General features: G+C 44.1%; 1 protein-coding gene across 2 annotated transcripts in view; it reads left to right on the forward strand.

The window, feature by feature from the left end:
- The window catches only part of SLC2A12 (solute carrier family 2 member 12), a 106942-nt gene that overhangs the window by 49486 nt on the left and 40921 nt on the right, over positions 1-16535 (forward strand). Inside the window, exon 3 of one of the 2 annotated variants that reach the window (XM_030198457.1) lies at positions 5723-5845. The exons of the other annotated variant lie outside the window; for it this stretch is intronic. Within the exon in view, the coding sequence (XP_030054317.1) occupies positions 5723-5845 (123 nt within the window). The remainder of the gene's footprint in view (positions 1-5722; positions 5846-16535) is intronic. 2 annotated transcript variants of the gene reach the window in all.

The raw sequence follows: 16535 nt of genomic DNA on the forward strand, positions 1-16535 counted from the left end.
AGGCTAGAGAATGTGGTCAAGGCTGGACTTGTATGGGTGCCCAGACAAATTGAGCCTTATATCTGCTTCTGCCCCACCCCACTTGACCCTGAGTTACTTAGTCAAACAGCTCACAGTGTAAAAGACCAGCATCAGAAATTGCTGATGTTGCGACCAAGCATTTTGAACATTCTTAAGGAGGAGGAGAAAGAACACTAGACCTGGTGTCTGGACCTCTGACTTATTTCTATCTTTCTACCTTTGGTTGTCGGGGCTGGGGATCTGGACCAGGTGTGATGCTTCTCCTGGCCATCTCTGCTTGCTTATTTAATGACTCCCAAATTCTGGTACCTGAGGTGACTACCTGATTTGCCTAGTGGTAGGACTGGCCAAGATCAAGGTTAGTAATCTAGCTCAGTTTTAAAAAGGTTCAGATACGTTTACATGGTAACTTAATAAATGTTGGCAGATAAAGACCCGCACAGTCCATCTAGTTTGCCCAATAAGGTGGGCAGATTTGAATCTGGCACTTTGCACAGGTTCCACTTCTTAATCTCTGTCTCTCCCTGCCAATTTTGGGACACAGATTGTAGAGTCTACCTAGCACCATTACTACTTCTCAACTACTGCAGTTGTTGTCAAAGCCCACTGCATCCTTGATTCTGGTCTGTGTTTGCATTTACAGTACCCAGACCATGGAAGTCTGCCTGGCATTGTTTTTACTTCTTAACGTCTGAAGCTGCTATAAGTTATGAGGTCATTTAAGTTTTGCTTTAATTAGATTCCATCCTTTTTCTACATAGTGTTCCTCTGTGTTCACATTCTTGAATTCTGCTACCATGTTTGTCATCACAACCTCCCGCGGGAGGGCATCCCAGGCATCCACCACCCTTTCTGTGAAAAAGTATTTACTAACATTGCTTCCAAGTCTCCCATCCTGCAATCTCAACTCATGAACTCTAGTTCTACCGCTTCCCCATCTCTGAAAAAAATTAGTTTGCATATTAATACCTTTTAAGTATTTAAATGTCTTTATCATACCCCCCTCCCCCATCCTTCCTTTCCTCTAGGGTATACATATTGAGAACTTCTCTCATATGTCTTTTGGCACAAGCCCCATATCATTTTTGTCACCTTCTTCTGAACCGCTTTAAGTCTTTTGATGTCCATAGCGAGATATGACCTCCAAAATTGAACACAATACTCCAAATGGGGCCTCACCAATGACTTGTACAAAGGCATTAACACCTCTTTTTTTCTATTGGATATGCCTCTCTCTGTGCAGCCTAGCATCCTTCTGGCTACAGGAACCACCTTGTTGCATTGTTTTCCTGCCGTAAGATCCTCTGACACTACCACCCCCAAAGTCCCTCCCCCAAGCTGTGCTTATCAGCTGCTCACCCCCTAGCAAATACAACTCTTTTGAGTTTCTGCGCCCACATGTGCATCACTCTACATTTCTTTGCATGAAATATTAACTGCCAAACAGGCCATTCTTCTCATCTTTTTCAATCACTTCTCATGTTGTCCACTCCCTCTGGGGTGTCTACACTGTTGTAAATTTTCATGTCATCCACAAAAAGGCAAACTTTCCCTTCTAACCATTCAGCAATGTCACTCAAAAATATGTTGAATAGAATCGGCTCCAATACCAATCCTTGGGGCATTCTGCTACTCACCTTTCCTCCAAGTGAATTCCATTCAGTACCAGCCTCTGACATCTGTCAATCAACCAGTTTTTAATCCAGTTTACCACTTTGGGTCCTAACTTTAGCCCATTCAATTTGTTCACAAGTCTCCTATGAGAAACTATGTCAAGCTTTGCTGAAATCCAAATAGATCAGACATAGTATGTGCCCTCGATCCAGTTCTCTGGTCACCCAGTCAAAGAAATCAATCAGATTTGTTTGACATGATTTTCCTTTGGTAAAACTGTGTTGCCTTGAATCTTATAAGCCAATTGATTCTAGGAATTGTACTATCCTTTCCTTCAGCGGTGTCTCCATATTTTTTCCTACTACCAAAATGAGGCTTACCGACCTGTAATCTCCCACTTCTTCTCTGTCACCATTTTTGTGGAGAGGGACCACATCTGTCCTTCTGCAATCCTGTGGAACATCCCCTGTCTCCAAGGATCTATTATACAAATCTTTAAGAGGGCCCACCAGAACCTCTTTGAGCTCCTTCAGTTTCCTTGAATGTATTTCATCTGGCCCCATGGCTTTGTTCCCTGTCAGTTTTTCTAGAGGAGAAGTGATGTGTCCATTAACTATGTCTCCTCCTCCCTCTTCTATGAACAAGTAATTTATAATGGGCTTTTTATGTGTGATTTGACAGGTATTGCCAAGTGAGTCAGTTTAAGCACTGTCAGAGATAGGATGTTGGGCTAGGTGGACTCTTGGTCTGACCAAGCTTGGTATGTCTTCTGTTCTTACTTTTAATCTGGATCAAAAGATGAAAGTTGGCCACATATCAGGTTGATTTCTCCTTTCTTTCTGTTGTTCATGGTACTCACTCACTCACTCCCCAGTCACCCATACTTACTTTCTTCCTAGGAAATGAGGAGGTGGGAATCTAGTAGATTTATTTTCTCTCTTTATTCAGCTCGGACTCACGTTACGTTTTCAGTAGGTCCCCCCTGTGAATAGGCTTGTATGGATAGGCAGCTGGTAGTGAGTCATTGTGTATGGGAGATGGACAAAGACCAGACAAGTTCCATGATATAACGGGAAATATGGTGGGTCTGGAAAAAGCAAAAGTAGAGGCTGACAAATGCGCAAACCAATAGGGAGATGATATCAAAAACCAGTTTATTCAGAATATTCATATCAAGGACCCGACACGGTCCGTGTTTCGGCGCCAAAGCGCCTGCCTCAGGGGTCACAATCAACTTTCTCTGAGAAGAAGCTGAAAGGCTTGAATAATTCCTTTATGCATGCAAGTTAATCCACAGAGAGAACAAAAGAACAGCCAACCGATCAGCAAACACCTATCAGCTTCTTCTCAGAGAAAGTTGATTGTGACCCCTGAGGCAGGCGCTTTGGCGCCGAAACACGGACCGTGTCGGGTCCTAGATATGAATATTCTGAATAAACTGGTTTTTGATATCATCTCCCTATTGGTTTGCACATTTGTCAGCTCTACTTTTGCTGTTTTGCTTTGACTTTCCGTGGAGGCTCCTCCTGTCTTCTTGGGTCTGGAAAAAGGACTGGGGCATGACTCAGGTATTACACTATGGCACAGAGAAGGAGATAAGGAGTCAATAAGAACTGGAAATAGATCTGAGTTCATTTAATCTAAGCTCCTGACCAACTCTTCCTTTTATGCTGTGTGTGTCTCTCTCTTCTTAATAGCTCTTCTTCTATCTGATCTTCCTTCGTACCAGGTTTTTGGCTTCTGTGATGCAGTGATGCATGCATTTTTCAGGTTGCTTTGCCAATTCAGGTCAGCAACATTCACAACTTTGAATTCCACTTTGCTGGTAGGTTTTATCTTGACATTCTCAGCCCTCAGGGACAAGGGTTATGTGTTACTAAACAGAAGAAACATAATTTTTGTTCTTTAGGGCTGCAAAACAGTTTTTTTCAGGTAACCAAACTATTAAAATTCACCTGGTTCTCATGACAGAAGTATATATTGTGACTGTTTTGTAACCCAGACCCATTTGCCGTCTTGAAGGACCAAATTTGTGACCTCTGCCTTCAATAATATTATTTAAATAGAATCGTCATCTCGTTGGGAGGGGGAGGGGGGAGGTTGTACCCAGTTACAAAGCCAAGCCTGTTAATAGTGCTAGTTATAGATAGGACTATGTTCTTCATTAGTAGATGTGAAGGAGCATTTTCAATATGACGTCTAAATCCAACTTTGGATGTTTTTCTAAGAACATCCAAAAATCAAGTGGCAAACATGGCCATTTTCAAACTTGAAAAATGTCTATCTTTTTGTTTTGAAAATGGCCATTTTCTTGACATTTTTTAGACATTTTGTGCTCAGTTCATTTTTCTTTTGTGTCTATTTTTGGAAAAAAAAGTCAGAAAAATGCAGAAAAACAAGACATTGGGACATATGGGAGCCAGCAGTCTTAGTAGACTGGCCACCCAGACATACCAGCAAAGCAGTGGGGCACCCTAGGGAGTGCTGCAGTAGACTTCACATAAAAGGTCCCAGGTACACATTTCACTATTTTATCCCCATATGTTGTATGGGGAGCCATATGTTGTTGTATGGCAACCGCCATTACGGCAAATGTAAGCCACATTGAGCCGCAAATTGGTGGGAAAATGTGGGATACAAATGCTACAAATAAATAAAATAAATAAAAACCTGTACCCATCTGTACACCACTATAATAGCCCTTACGTCTGTAGGTGTCACCTATATGTGAGCACAGTAGGTTTTTGGAGGGCTCGCACTTTCTCACCATATGTGTATCAGTTAGAGTAGGATATGGGTCTGGGTCCCCTTCTCTACAGTCCACTGCACCGACCACTGGGCTATCCCAGGGACCTGAATGCTGCTCTAATAGGCCTGGCCATCTGACATTTGTCATAGTGCCTAGTATGTACTGTCTTTGGGGAGGGGGGGTCAGTAACTACTGGGAGAATAAGGGGGGTCATGCCTTAATCCCTCCAGTGGTCATCTGGTAATGTAGGGCATCTTTTTATGACTTAGTCCGTTCAGAACTCTGCTGCACGTCATATCTTCCACCTGGACTGATACACTCATATCACCCCTCTCCTCAAGTCACTTCATTGGCTTCCAATCAGGTACCGCATTCAGTTCAAGCTTCTGCTACTAACCTACAAATGCACTCGATCTGCAGCCCCTCCTTACCTCTCAACCCTCATCTCCCCTTATGTTCCTACCCGTAACCTCCGCTCTCAAGACAAATCCCTCCTTTCAGCACCCTTCTCCACCACCGCCAACTCCAGGCTCCGCCCTTTCTGCCTCGCCTCACCCCATGCATGGAACGGACTCCCTGAACCCATACGCCAGGCCCCCTCCCTGCCCATCTTCAAATCATTGCTCAAAGCCCACCTCTTCAATGTCGCCTTCGGCACCTAACCACTACACCTCTACTCAGGAAATCTAGACTGCCCCAACTTGACATTTCGTTCTTTAGATTGTAAGCTCCTTTGAGCAGGGACCGTCCTTCTTTGTTAATTTGTACAGCGCTGCGTAACCCTAGTAGCGCTCTAGAAATGTTAAGTAGTAGTAGTAGTACTTAGTCATGATTGAAGCAGTTCTAGACCAAAACATCCAACTTTTAGCCCTGGACTTTTTTGCTTTGTTCCATTATGGCAGAAAAACGTCCAAGTTGTGGGAATGTCCAAATCCCACCTCCAACATACCTCTGACACACCACCTTGTGATTTGGACGTACCACATAGAAAAATGTCTTTAAAATGTGTTTTGAAAATAGCGATTTGGACATTTTTGTAAGAATAATGTCCATTTGCCTCTGTGATGCTTTTTGGATGTTTTTCTGTTTCAAAAATAAGCGCCTAAATACTATAGCTATCCAGCTCTGTATAAAATCAGTCAATCACGTTCACAAAATTATAAAACTACAAGAAGACGTGACAAATCTGCTAATCTGCTGATTTTATAGCTATTCTTTATAAAACAGCTGTAATAGTAATTTCAGACATTCACTGTTCACAGTCCTAATATGAAGTCAGATATTAATTATGTAATTGGTTTCTTCTGTTGAATAATTTAAGACTATTATTTTTTTCAGTGGCCTGGCTGGTGTTGAGTGAAATATTCCCAGTTGGGATTAAAGGACGAGCCTTTGCTTTCACCTGTAACATGAACTGGGGTATGAATCTCCTCATCTCCTTGACATTTCTAACTCTAACTGGTAAGAGATTTTTGATTATTTTGTAATACTTTATACTGTTTCCAAAATATAAAGTGACAGCATGTCTGGAGTATTATTCAGTTGTAAGGGCTGGTCCCAGTGTATGCCTGGATAGTGTAAGAGGGACTGTTCACATAAAGAATTCATTAGTTTGGGACCGGCAGAAACCAGTAAGCCACAGGCAATTTCACCACATGCTCTGCATCCTCCTTTTAATCAGTAAGCAAACCACTCCAGGGTTGGTGTTTAGAACCAACAAATGTACTTATAAATCTTTTAAAATAAATAACTGGGATGAAACAATATCAAAGACAGTCACGTTGGCATTATTTGAACAGTCTCTTTATCTCCTTTTCAACCTTTCTTTTATTCTGGCATTTATAGTCTACTTAACCATCAAGTTCAAGGTGGAAAACAATCTCACATTGCCTAGATGGCATTCCTGGCTGGTGACATAGTAAATTGTAATAAACTTGAACATTATAAGCAGGTACCATCTCTATCGCTAGAGGGCTCATAATCTTGGTTTTTGTACCTGAGGTAATGGAGGGTTAAGTGACTTGCTCAGGGTCCCAAGGAGCATCAGTTAGAATTGAACCCAGAACAGTTGGCTCAAAGCCCATTGCACTAACCATCAGATCACTCTTCCACTTTCCCCACTAAGGGTACTTCAGAGGGTATAGTTGTCTTCAAAAGGCTATCATTTACAGGCCTTGTCAGAGATGCAAAGAGTCTCAAGGATTGTGAGGGTCCAAAGTAGTGATTAAGGTGACTTATTCCTGGTTGGATGCGAGAAGGTCCCCAGGAGATCTGTGGCTTTAAGCTGTTCTTTTTCCATCAGCCTCTGGAGCTGTTCTAGTATCCTGTACCGATGGTGAGTGGGCCTGAGCACCCTACTGAAAATACATAATGATGCCAAGCTTCTTCCTTTCACCTTTACCCCTGGAATGGGTACAGTGGGTTCCCCATTCCCACAGTGTCAATCAGTACAGAGCTTCAGCAACTGCTATTACTACTAAAGGCTCCTATGTTTCTCTTTGTAGATTGTTCTGCCTAGGATAGCCAGATATCTCTATCATCTGTCTTTGCTTGGGCTTCGATGGCTAGGGACTTTTTGCTGGAAGGGCTCTTCCCTCACATGCAGGTCAGGTGCTGAAGAGGCAGAAGCCGAAGACATAGATTTGAATTATGCACAGGGTTTTATATTCCTTTCAAATTCATAAAACTAATGCCCCTTGGGGAAAATTCCTTCCTTCTAAAAGCTGTCAGGTTAAAGTAAAGTTAACCTTCAGTATTCTTGTATTTATTTATTTATTTTCAAACTGTATACCCCGCCTTAAACCTAATCGGTTTCCAAATATACATACACAATAAAAACACATAAAACAAAAACAGCATAAAAATACATTCACATGTAACAACAACACTGCTCCATCCTCTACAAGTCCACACTCTACAAATTCAGAAAAATGTCACTAGAAGTCACTGTGGAATCCCAATATAGCAGACTAGTGAACTATATTATCATTACTGGGTAGAGACACTAAGGTCTGTGTCTCTACCCAGTGATGATAATATAGTTCACTAGTATTTCTTGGTCAACAATATCTGTCAGAGAGGATGCATGTTCTTTCTGTACAGCTGTTTCCAAACAGACATGAACAGATTTTTAACAGACTACCTAATAATGAAACTAGAAATCAGTTTACTATTGAAACAATGCATCAGTTTTGGCATGTGACTTGAACGTTGTTGGCAAAAGCACAAAGCCAATAACATGGCACAGTAGGACACACCTCTTTCCACTACTGTCTCAGGGAAGATTTTATTCAGGGTCAGTATAAGTGATAATGCTGTACCTGTATTGCTTAACAGGCAATTTCCAAAAAAATACTTTCATCTGTTAAACTAATGTCAGACCTGTGAGTTCTTGTACCAAGTAGAGCGCTGCCGAGCCTGGTACTCAGACCAGGTTCTGCTTGGCGGCCGGACAACCCCGGGTTTCACCTGCATTGACCGCTGTTCCCCAGAGGTTGAGCCCCTAGGTGTGGGCGGCCTGCAGGGCTTACGAGATGGAGCAGGAAGCGGGGTGATGAACATGACAGCCAGACAGGCAGCAGGTAAGAGAGTGATCCAGGTACAGGCAGAGTCAGTAGGCAGGCAGCAGGTCAAGAAAGTAATCCAGGTACAGGCAGAGTCAGTAGGCAGACAGCAGACACAAGAGTAATCCAGGTACAGGCAGAGTCAGTAAGCAGGCAGCAGACACAAGAGTAATCCAGGTACAGGCAGAGTCAGTAGGCAGGCAGCTGACACAAGAGTAATCCAGGTACAGGCTAAGTCAGCAACAAAGAACAAAGTTGAGGAGAAGCACACTACTGAGCAAGTAACACCTACCAAAGTAGAAGCCGAAGCAAGGAGTCTAGGGAGAGCTCAGCTGATAAAGTGCTGGCGTCTGACATCAGCAGGGAGAAGGGGCACAGCCATAGGACAAAAGCAGGGAAGGAGGAACCGGAAGACCAATAGGAGAGGAGCAAGGGAAGCCAGGCAGAGGAAGAGCAGACCTAGGTGGGTGGAAGCAAAGCAATCAAGGAGCCTGGAAGCCAGGCAGAGAGAGAGAGCAGAGCCAGGTGCATGGAAGCAAAGCAATCAAGGAGCCTGCAGCCAGAGAAGAACTACACACACTTGGCTCAGGGCTGTGCCAGTCAAGTGTGCATGTCGACGGGACCCTGCGCAGCCCAAGGACTCCGCTTGCGTTGAGTTAGGGGACATAACAACTAATTCTTCCTCACACTGATGTACTAAATGAAGTTGGATTCCACACTCATCTGCCATGGACAAAATAATCATTAGCTCAGAATGGCTAGAAGTTATTGCTTGCAATTCCTGAAGAAAGATATGCATACACTGTACCATATGCATATTCTTCTTCACTTCATATGCATGAAAGTGGAAGGAAAAATGTGCCAAAAAGACACAGGCAAAAATGGAAGTGTCTAAAAAGCTTATTTTCAAAATTCACAAGCAGTAGTCCACAAAACAGTGAAAGGATAAACCAAGTGACCCTACTTGGAATTAGTGCTATTTATGGTATGGTAGAATTGCTCTATAGTTCCTGAGTGACATTTGTAGGGCTTTTATTACTTTAAAGTATCCTGATACTGGATTTTGGATTTGAATTTAGATTACGCCTTTCTCAGTAGCTCAAGGCAAGTCATATTCAGGTACAGTAGATATTTCCTTTTCCTGGAGGGCTTGCAGTCTAAGTGTGTACCTGAGGCAATGGAGTATTAAGTGACTTGTCTAAGAAATCAAGGAGCCGCAGCTGGATTTGAACCCTGGCTTCCCTGGTTGGCAGCCTACTGCTCTAACCATTAGGTATAACTTATACAGATAATACAGTAAAAAATGTAGACATTTTCGGCTGCCGAACTCATACCAGTGCCAAAAGTGTATGCATTTTTGACTGTAATAAAATTCAGTGCTATTCAAAGAATGAGTATGCTGGTGATTATGTCTTAGTTGTTGTACATATGTCCCCCCTGATAAAGCCATAGTGCAAAATGGCATGGCCACCATGGTCCTTGTGACAACGTTTTGATAAGTTAAAATTGTTGCCTACAGCATATATCATAAATGTGAATATGAATGTTTGTATATGAGCTCAATATCCTATATAATAATTTGCATCTCCAACGTTCCATGTCTGGCTGCCTGGGTTCATAACATCTCCTGACATCAGCCAGCCTCCAGCGTTCCATTCCCCCTTACTGTCCCGCCCTTGCGTCAAGACGTAATGACGTCAGAGGGCGGAACAGTGAGAGGGAAGGGAACGCTAGAGGCGAGCTGATGTCAGGAGGGATGTTACGAACGGAAGCCAACGCCAGCCAGCCAGAGAACGTCGGGTACAAATCGAGGGGAGGAGAGAATCGCGGGACATCGAGGGGAGGGCAGGGCAGAGGAGAATTGATGGACATGGATGGGATGGGAGGACAGTAGAGGAGAGAATCGTGGGACACGGATGGGAGGGCAGGGAAGAGGAGAATCGCTGGACGTGGAGGGGAGGGAAGAATTGCTGGATATGGAAGGGAGGGCAGGGGAGAGAGAAAAAAAAGCTTACATGACAGCCTTCCTAGGGCCCGTTTCATTGTTGAGGAAATGGGCATGGTTCCACTAGTTATTACCTATTTTATCTGTACTAGTTGAGAGAGGAAGAGAGACAGACAGACTGACAGACAGATATAGAGAGAGATAAAAATGGAGGTTTTTCTTGACCAATGATTGAAATGATTTAGAACACCTGTGTTATGATGATGTATATCAGCAAGATTATTTGATTGTCACTTAATTGAAGAATATTTATTATGGTGCTCATTTTCAAAACGCATAGACTTAAAAAGTTACATACTACTACTACTACTACTATTTAGCATTTCTATAGCACTACAAGGCATACGCAGCACTGCACAAACATAGAAGAAAGACAGTCCTTGCTCAAAGAGCTTACAATCTAATAGACAAAAAATAAAGTAAGCAAATAAAATCAATTAATGTGTACAGGAAAGAGGAGAGGACGGTAGGTGGAGGCGAGTGGTTACAAGTGGTTATGAGTCAAAAGCAATGTTAAAGAGGTGGGCATAGAAACATATGTAACTTTGTCAGTTTATGTACTTTAAAATGAGCCTCCATATGTGTTGGGATGATTATAAAGGAAAGCATATTAAGGAGTTGGTGTTTGAGGGGTAGGGTGGGAGAGATTATAAGTGGCAAAATCTGCTTGAACCCCCAAGGTGAAATGACTTCCAGGATCTGCAGCTAATAGTAATACAAACCAAATACTGAGTGCAATGAAAGAAGAAAATAAAGAAGCCACATTTGATGTTTTAATCTATCTGGGGACAAATGGCCTGGTCAACAACATTATCCTTGTGACAGAGAGCTTTCCAGAACAGAAAGTGCACCGAGAGAGAGAGAGAGAGAGAGAGAGAGAGAGAGAGAGAGAGAGAGAGAGAGAGAGAGAGAGGACTTTATTAGGAACCTCTATCAAGAAAAAGTGTTCATAAGGAAAACCTACTAGTAACTGTAAGTGCTAGAAACTTTTTTTTTTCAAGATACCTCTGTTTGTATATAGTTGCTATTAAGAACTGTTTGCTTTTACCTAAATAATCCACGTTAAAGTAAATCCTGTGGTTCAGAACATAAATTTTAGCCTGGGCTGTCTTAGCAAAAGGAATGAGTTAGCTGTGCCATTGGCCTCCCAGAGCAAGCTGGTCCTGGCCATGACCCCTTTATAAACTGAGGGCCCTGTTTACTAAGACACGCTAGCATTTTTAGCGTGCGCTAATGCTGGAGACACCCATATATTCCTATGGGTGTCTCTAGTGTTAGCGTGCGCTAATTTTTAGTTCGCCTACAGCGCGGCTTAGCAAACGGGGCCCTAATATTTTACGCTATGTTTCTCTGTTTAACTGTTGTTGAGGATCTGGCCATCTGTCTGTCCATACACATGAAGTTGTAGTTTCGGAAGCACATCACGCGTGCACTTTGGAAACTAAAACTTCCAACAGCATTGAAGAGAGGAATTGAAGTCTGCGTGCAGAAGACAGAGCCAAGCAGAACTGGTAGTGGCGATGGCAAAGAGATAGTGAGGTTTCTGAATTCCAGTCAGCACATGAAAATAACAGGCAGAAGTGGCAGTGGCAGCTGTGGAGAAGAGAAATGCCATGAGTTTTCATTCAAACTGACAGAAGAAAAGTCTGGACAGAAGTGGTAACAGCAGTGGCCTGGGGACCTGCAGGAGCTCCTAATTCCTACCAGCAGAGGAGAAGTCTGGGCAGAAGAGGCGTTGATAGTGGCAAAGAGAGATGTGTGGATTCCTAATTCTGAGTGGCAGAGGAGGGGGCCAGGTCAAAGTGGTGGCAATGGCAGGAAACAGAACCATAGTAACATAGTAGATGACGGCAGAAAAAGACCTGCATGGTCCATCCAGTCTGCCCAACAAGATAAACTCATATGTGTATACCTTACCTTGATTTGTACCTGCCTTTTTCAGGGCACAGACCGTACAAGTCTGCCCAGCAGTATTTCCCGCCTCCCAACCACCAGTCCCGCCTCCCATCTCTGGCTCTGGCACAGACCGTATAAGTCTGCCCTCCACTATCCTCGCCTCCCAACTACCAACCTCTCTTCCCCCACCTGCTCCGCCACCCAATTTTGGCTAAGCTTCTGAGGATCCATTCCTACTGCACAGGATTCCTTTATGCACATCCCAATGGAGATTAGGAACCATCAGGGGTTCCTAATCTCCATTGGCAGAGAAGACAGCTAGGCAGAAGTTGCAGTGTTGGCAGGGAAGAAGAGAACTGATAGGGTTTCTTAATCCCTACAGGTAAAAGAATTACTGCGGCAAAATGATGGCAGCAATGGAAGAATAGAGAACTGCTAGCAGTGATATTCAATCTCTGCCAAAAGAAGAGAAGACTAGGCAGAAGTAGCAGCAGCAGCTGCAGTAGAGAAGAGAACTGGTAGGGGTTCTCAGGCCCTTCCAACAGAAAAGAAGTCTGGGAGGAAGTGCTGAAGAGATCTGTCAGGGCTTCTGAATTCCTGGCAGCATGAGAGAAACCCAAGCAGATGTGGTGGGGTGTGGTAGTGAAGAAGAGATCTTGGGGACATTTTCAGTTCTCACTGGCAGACAGTAAGACCAGGAGGAAGTCACAGCTGCAGTGGCAAATTGAGCAAGCAGGGTTTCTGAATTTTCCACTGGCAGAAGAGAAGTCCTGGTGGAAGTGGAAATGGTTGTGGCGGCAGCAGCACAGAATAAAGCCTGCGGGGATTGTTAGTCCTTGTCAGCAGAAGAGAAGGCTGGGAAGAAGTGGTGATGGCAGCAGTGAAGAGAGACAGCAGGTGTTCCTAATCTGTGCCAGCATGAGGCCCGGAGGAGGCAGAGGTAGCTGAAAAGAAAATAGGAGTGCTCCACAAAAGAAATGAAGGCTGGAAGGAGGAAAGGCAGAAAGGAGCTGCATTCAGCAGTGAACTGAGAGGGAAGGGGAAGGGACGAGAGAAGGAAAAGAAGGGGAAGTTTAAGGAAAAATAGGGGAGGAGGGTGAGATGAATAGGGAGGGAAAGGGATGATTTATCCAGTACACCTTTTCACGTATACCACATTCAAGCAATCACTATACACGCAGCTCCCCACACATTCACACACAAGCCAAATCCACTCCGTTACACACATACCCATGCACTCACTGATGCATAAATGGCATTCATAGACCTGCACATACCGACTCAGAGTACACATTTGCAGACACCTCCTACCAACATCCTCCACCCAGGCATTACACCCACTCGAATTCTACTCTGCACAAGCATGCAGACTTGAAGGTAACCCCTGATCCACTCCACTACCAGTCACTCATTACTCAGTCACACACTAACTCGCATGCCCACCCAAATCCATTCAGTCACATATACACAAACACTTATATACATGTAGACCTCAGCTGCAAACTTACATATGCCTCTCTCCTCAACCCTCTTAACCACAGCCCCCATGTCAAAGTTATCATCTACCCATTCATCCACACCTACTCCCAAAATGTTTAATTTGCATACTCGGATCTTACATAGAGAAACAGTACGTTTGTGTCATGCTTTTAACACATACTTTCTGAATTTTTTTGTATCTATTCATGAAAGTCCTTAAGACAAGGACTAGAACAACCGTGAAACTGCAAAATACCTCTGTGGTTAAAGAAAAGGAACAAACTGAACATTTCCCACAGCGATGATGACCACTCATCTGTACTGTGCAGGGCCAGCTGCTCTAGAAAAGATTCTCTTCTGATGAAAACAGAAAAATATCATACATTTTGAAACCAGGCCAATATTATATTTATAACCTGCTGACCACCAAATGCCTTCATGGGCACAGGATCTGCAAAGTTACCAGCCTAGTTTGGGATTTGTAGAAGTAAATCCATCTGTGTGAGCTTTTCTTTCTTTTTTTATTACCTGTTAGTATTGAAAAACTGTTCCCCCCCCCCCCCCCCCCCCCAGATTCTGTACGTTTTGAACATAACAGGCCTGATTTTAGAATAGGATTCCTATCTGAGAAGTCCAAAAGAGCACATATTTTAAGTACATTTTATAAGGCAACCAATGCTTGTGTGCCTTTAGACTCCCAGAACCGGCTCCAACAGTGCACAAATGCTGGTGCATAAGTTTACACTTGCTGAGAAACAGGTGTATCCTATGTGTGCACATGTGGATTTTATAAAATATACACACACATCACGCTACACTCTAACTCCACCCCCAGGAACATCTATGTGCAAATCTTGTGAAAGTAGGTGGATACTTTCAGCGTACATACTTTTTTGCACATACGTGGTGTGTAATTTTTACCCTTGTATGGTAGACTGACCCGCCTAATGTCTCTTTCAGGTTCAGTGGTCAAGAGGGACCTGGAGAAAGGGTTGGGGGGGGGGGAGGGAATGCTACTAGACACAAGGGCTTTTTATTTTGTTTTAAATCAGGGGAGGAGGGGATAGGGGGTCAGTCATGAGGGGGAGGGTTGTCTCTAGACACCAGAAAAGTGTTTAACTAGGGGGAAGGGGTTTGGTTTGGTTGGGCCAGACGAAGGGGTGGAGGAGGGAGGGAGATTGTTGAAGGATGCAGACTGTGGCGAGCTGAGAGCTGCCAGTTACTCAAGATGGTATAGTAAATTCTAATAAATTGTAACCATAACCATACAGCATTGACTTGCCTGAAGTCAATGGAAAATCAGGTTGACCCATCCAGCTTGGGTACCAGCACTATAAGACTGGCCCATTTGCTTACAGATTCTTCAATGACCCCTAACTTCAGCATGCTGGCCACTTCTTTTTTTACTGCCTCTTATTTGGCCTCCGGGAGGTGATAAGGCTTTTGTCTTATCACTTTTCCGGGTTGTGTAACTATTCTGAGGACCCCTAACTGCATGTGGCCCGGCAAAGTAGAAAACATCCTGAAACTTCAGAACTAAATGTTATATCTGCCCTCTCTGCTCTGGGGTCATGCTTTGTTCTCCCTCCAACTTGGCTGTATCCAGTCCTAGGTCTTTCTGTCCTTCCAGGGTCTCTACCACCAACCCTTCCCAAGTGTTAGGACTTGAGTAGTGAGCCCTTGTGCCACGACTGAGCACAGTGGATGAAGAGCAGCGCCGCACTCGGACAATCCCTAGCTTCACCTGGGAAGCGACCACCGTTCCCCAGGAGTTGAGCCCCCAGGTGCAGGTGACCACCAGGACTTCGGGATCCGGACGGGGCTGGGCAGCCAGTGACCTGGCTAGTGATAAAAGTGGGCGTAACTCAGCGGGTAATCAGGTACAGTCCAAAGATCAAGGCAGGCAGCAATACAGTGGATAATCAGGTCCAGTCCAAAGGTTTAGGCAGGCAGCAACACAGCGGGTAGTCAGGTCTGGTCCAAAAGTCAAGGCAGGCAGCAACACAGCGGGTAGTCAGGTACGGTCCAAAGGTCAAGGCAGGCAGCAACACAGTGGGTAGTCAGGTCCAGTCCAAGTAGTCAGGTATCAGCAGACAAGTAAGCAGTGAAACACACGGTGCAAGCACCAAACTTCTATAATCATAGAAGCCGAAGCAAAGATAGTGGCTCAGGCCAGCTCTTAAATAGGCCTCCAATCAGAGGGTCCTGGTCTCAGCTGTGAGGCAAGAGCTCCCATAGGGCACGCCCAAAAGAACTCAAGATGGCTGCCTCCTAGTGAGCTACCTAAGATGGCTGCTCCTCAAACGATCCTTCCAAGATGGCTGCCCTTCAGATGCTCTTCCCAAAATGGTTGCTGCTCAGATGATCCTTCCAGTATGGTCGCTGTCAGAAGAACAAGGTAGGGTTGCAACACCAAGTTAACCAGGATATCAACAAATTCACATGAAGTATATGACTTCTTTTGCCTTTTTGGCTAACCTCATAATCTATCAAACCCACCCTTTGCTTTATCACAAAAAGTCACTTTCATTTGGCCAAAAGCTTATTAGCAGAGGTGGGAAACTACACTAGTACTTGATCCTGAGGCTGAAACTCCCGCTGCCTAGCATTCCTGTCATAGTAAGATTTTTGATGGGCCTGAGCCTTCACCAAGTTCTCTCTCGACTCTCAATTTTTTTTTATATTCTCTATTTCTATTCCAGGACATGCTCAACTACTGAGCTCACTTGTCTATTCCTTCCTATCCAGGCTTCCTGTACTAGCTCTAACAGGTTCCAGGGTTGGCGGCCAAACATTAATTCAAATGGGGAAAAACCTAAGGAAGCCTGGGCAACTTCTCTATGGGTAAACAATACATACGGAATTACTGTGTCCCACTCTTACATTGTCCTCATTACACTTCTTCACCATATGGATGAGACTCTGGTTAAATCTCCCTACTAACCCATCTGTCTGCGGATGGTAATCTGCCATTTCAGATGCTTCACCCCGAACATCCTCAAAAATTCTCCTAATGTGCTGGATAGGAAATTGGTTCCCCAGTCCATCAATAGTTCCTTGGGTAACCCAAACTGGCACCATCAACTCATGAACTATTTACCTGGGCAGAAATCACCTGCAGGGAAGTAGCCCAGGAAAACCAGGTCGCGTAGTCTACCACTACCAGAATGTATTGATGGACGGCAGCATTATGCTCCAGTGGCCCTAT

The sequence above is a fragment of the Microcaecilia unicolor genome, chromosome 3 (genome assembly GCF_901765095.1).
Source record: "Microcaecilia unicolor chromosome 3, aMicUni1.1, whole genome shotgun sequence".
NCBI lineage: Eukaryota > Metazoa > Chordata > Amphibia > Gymnophiona > Siphonopidae > Microcaecilia > Microcaecilia unicolor.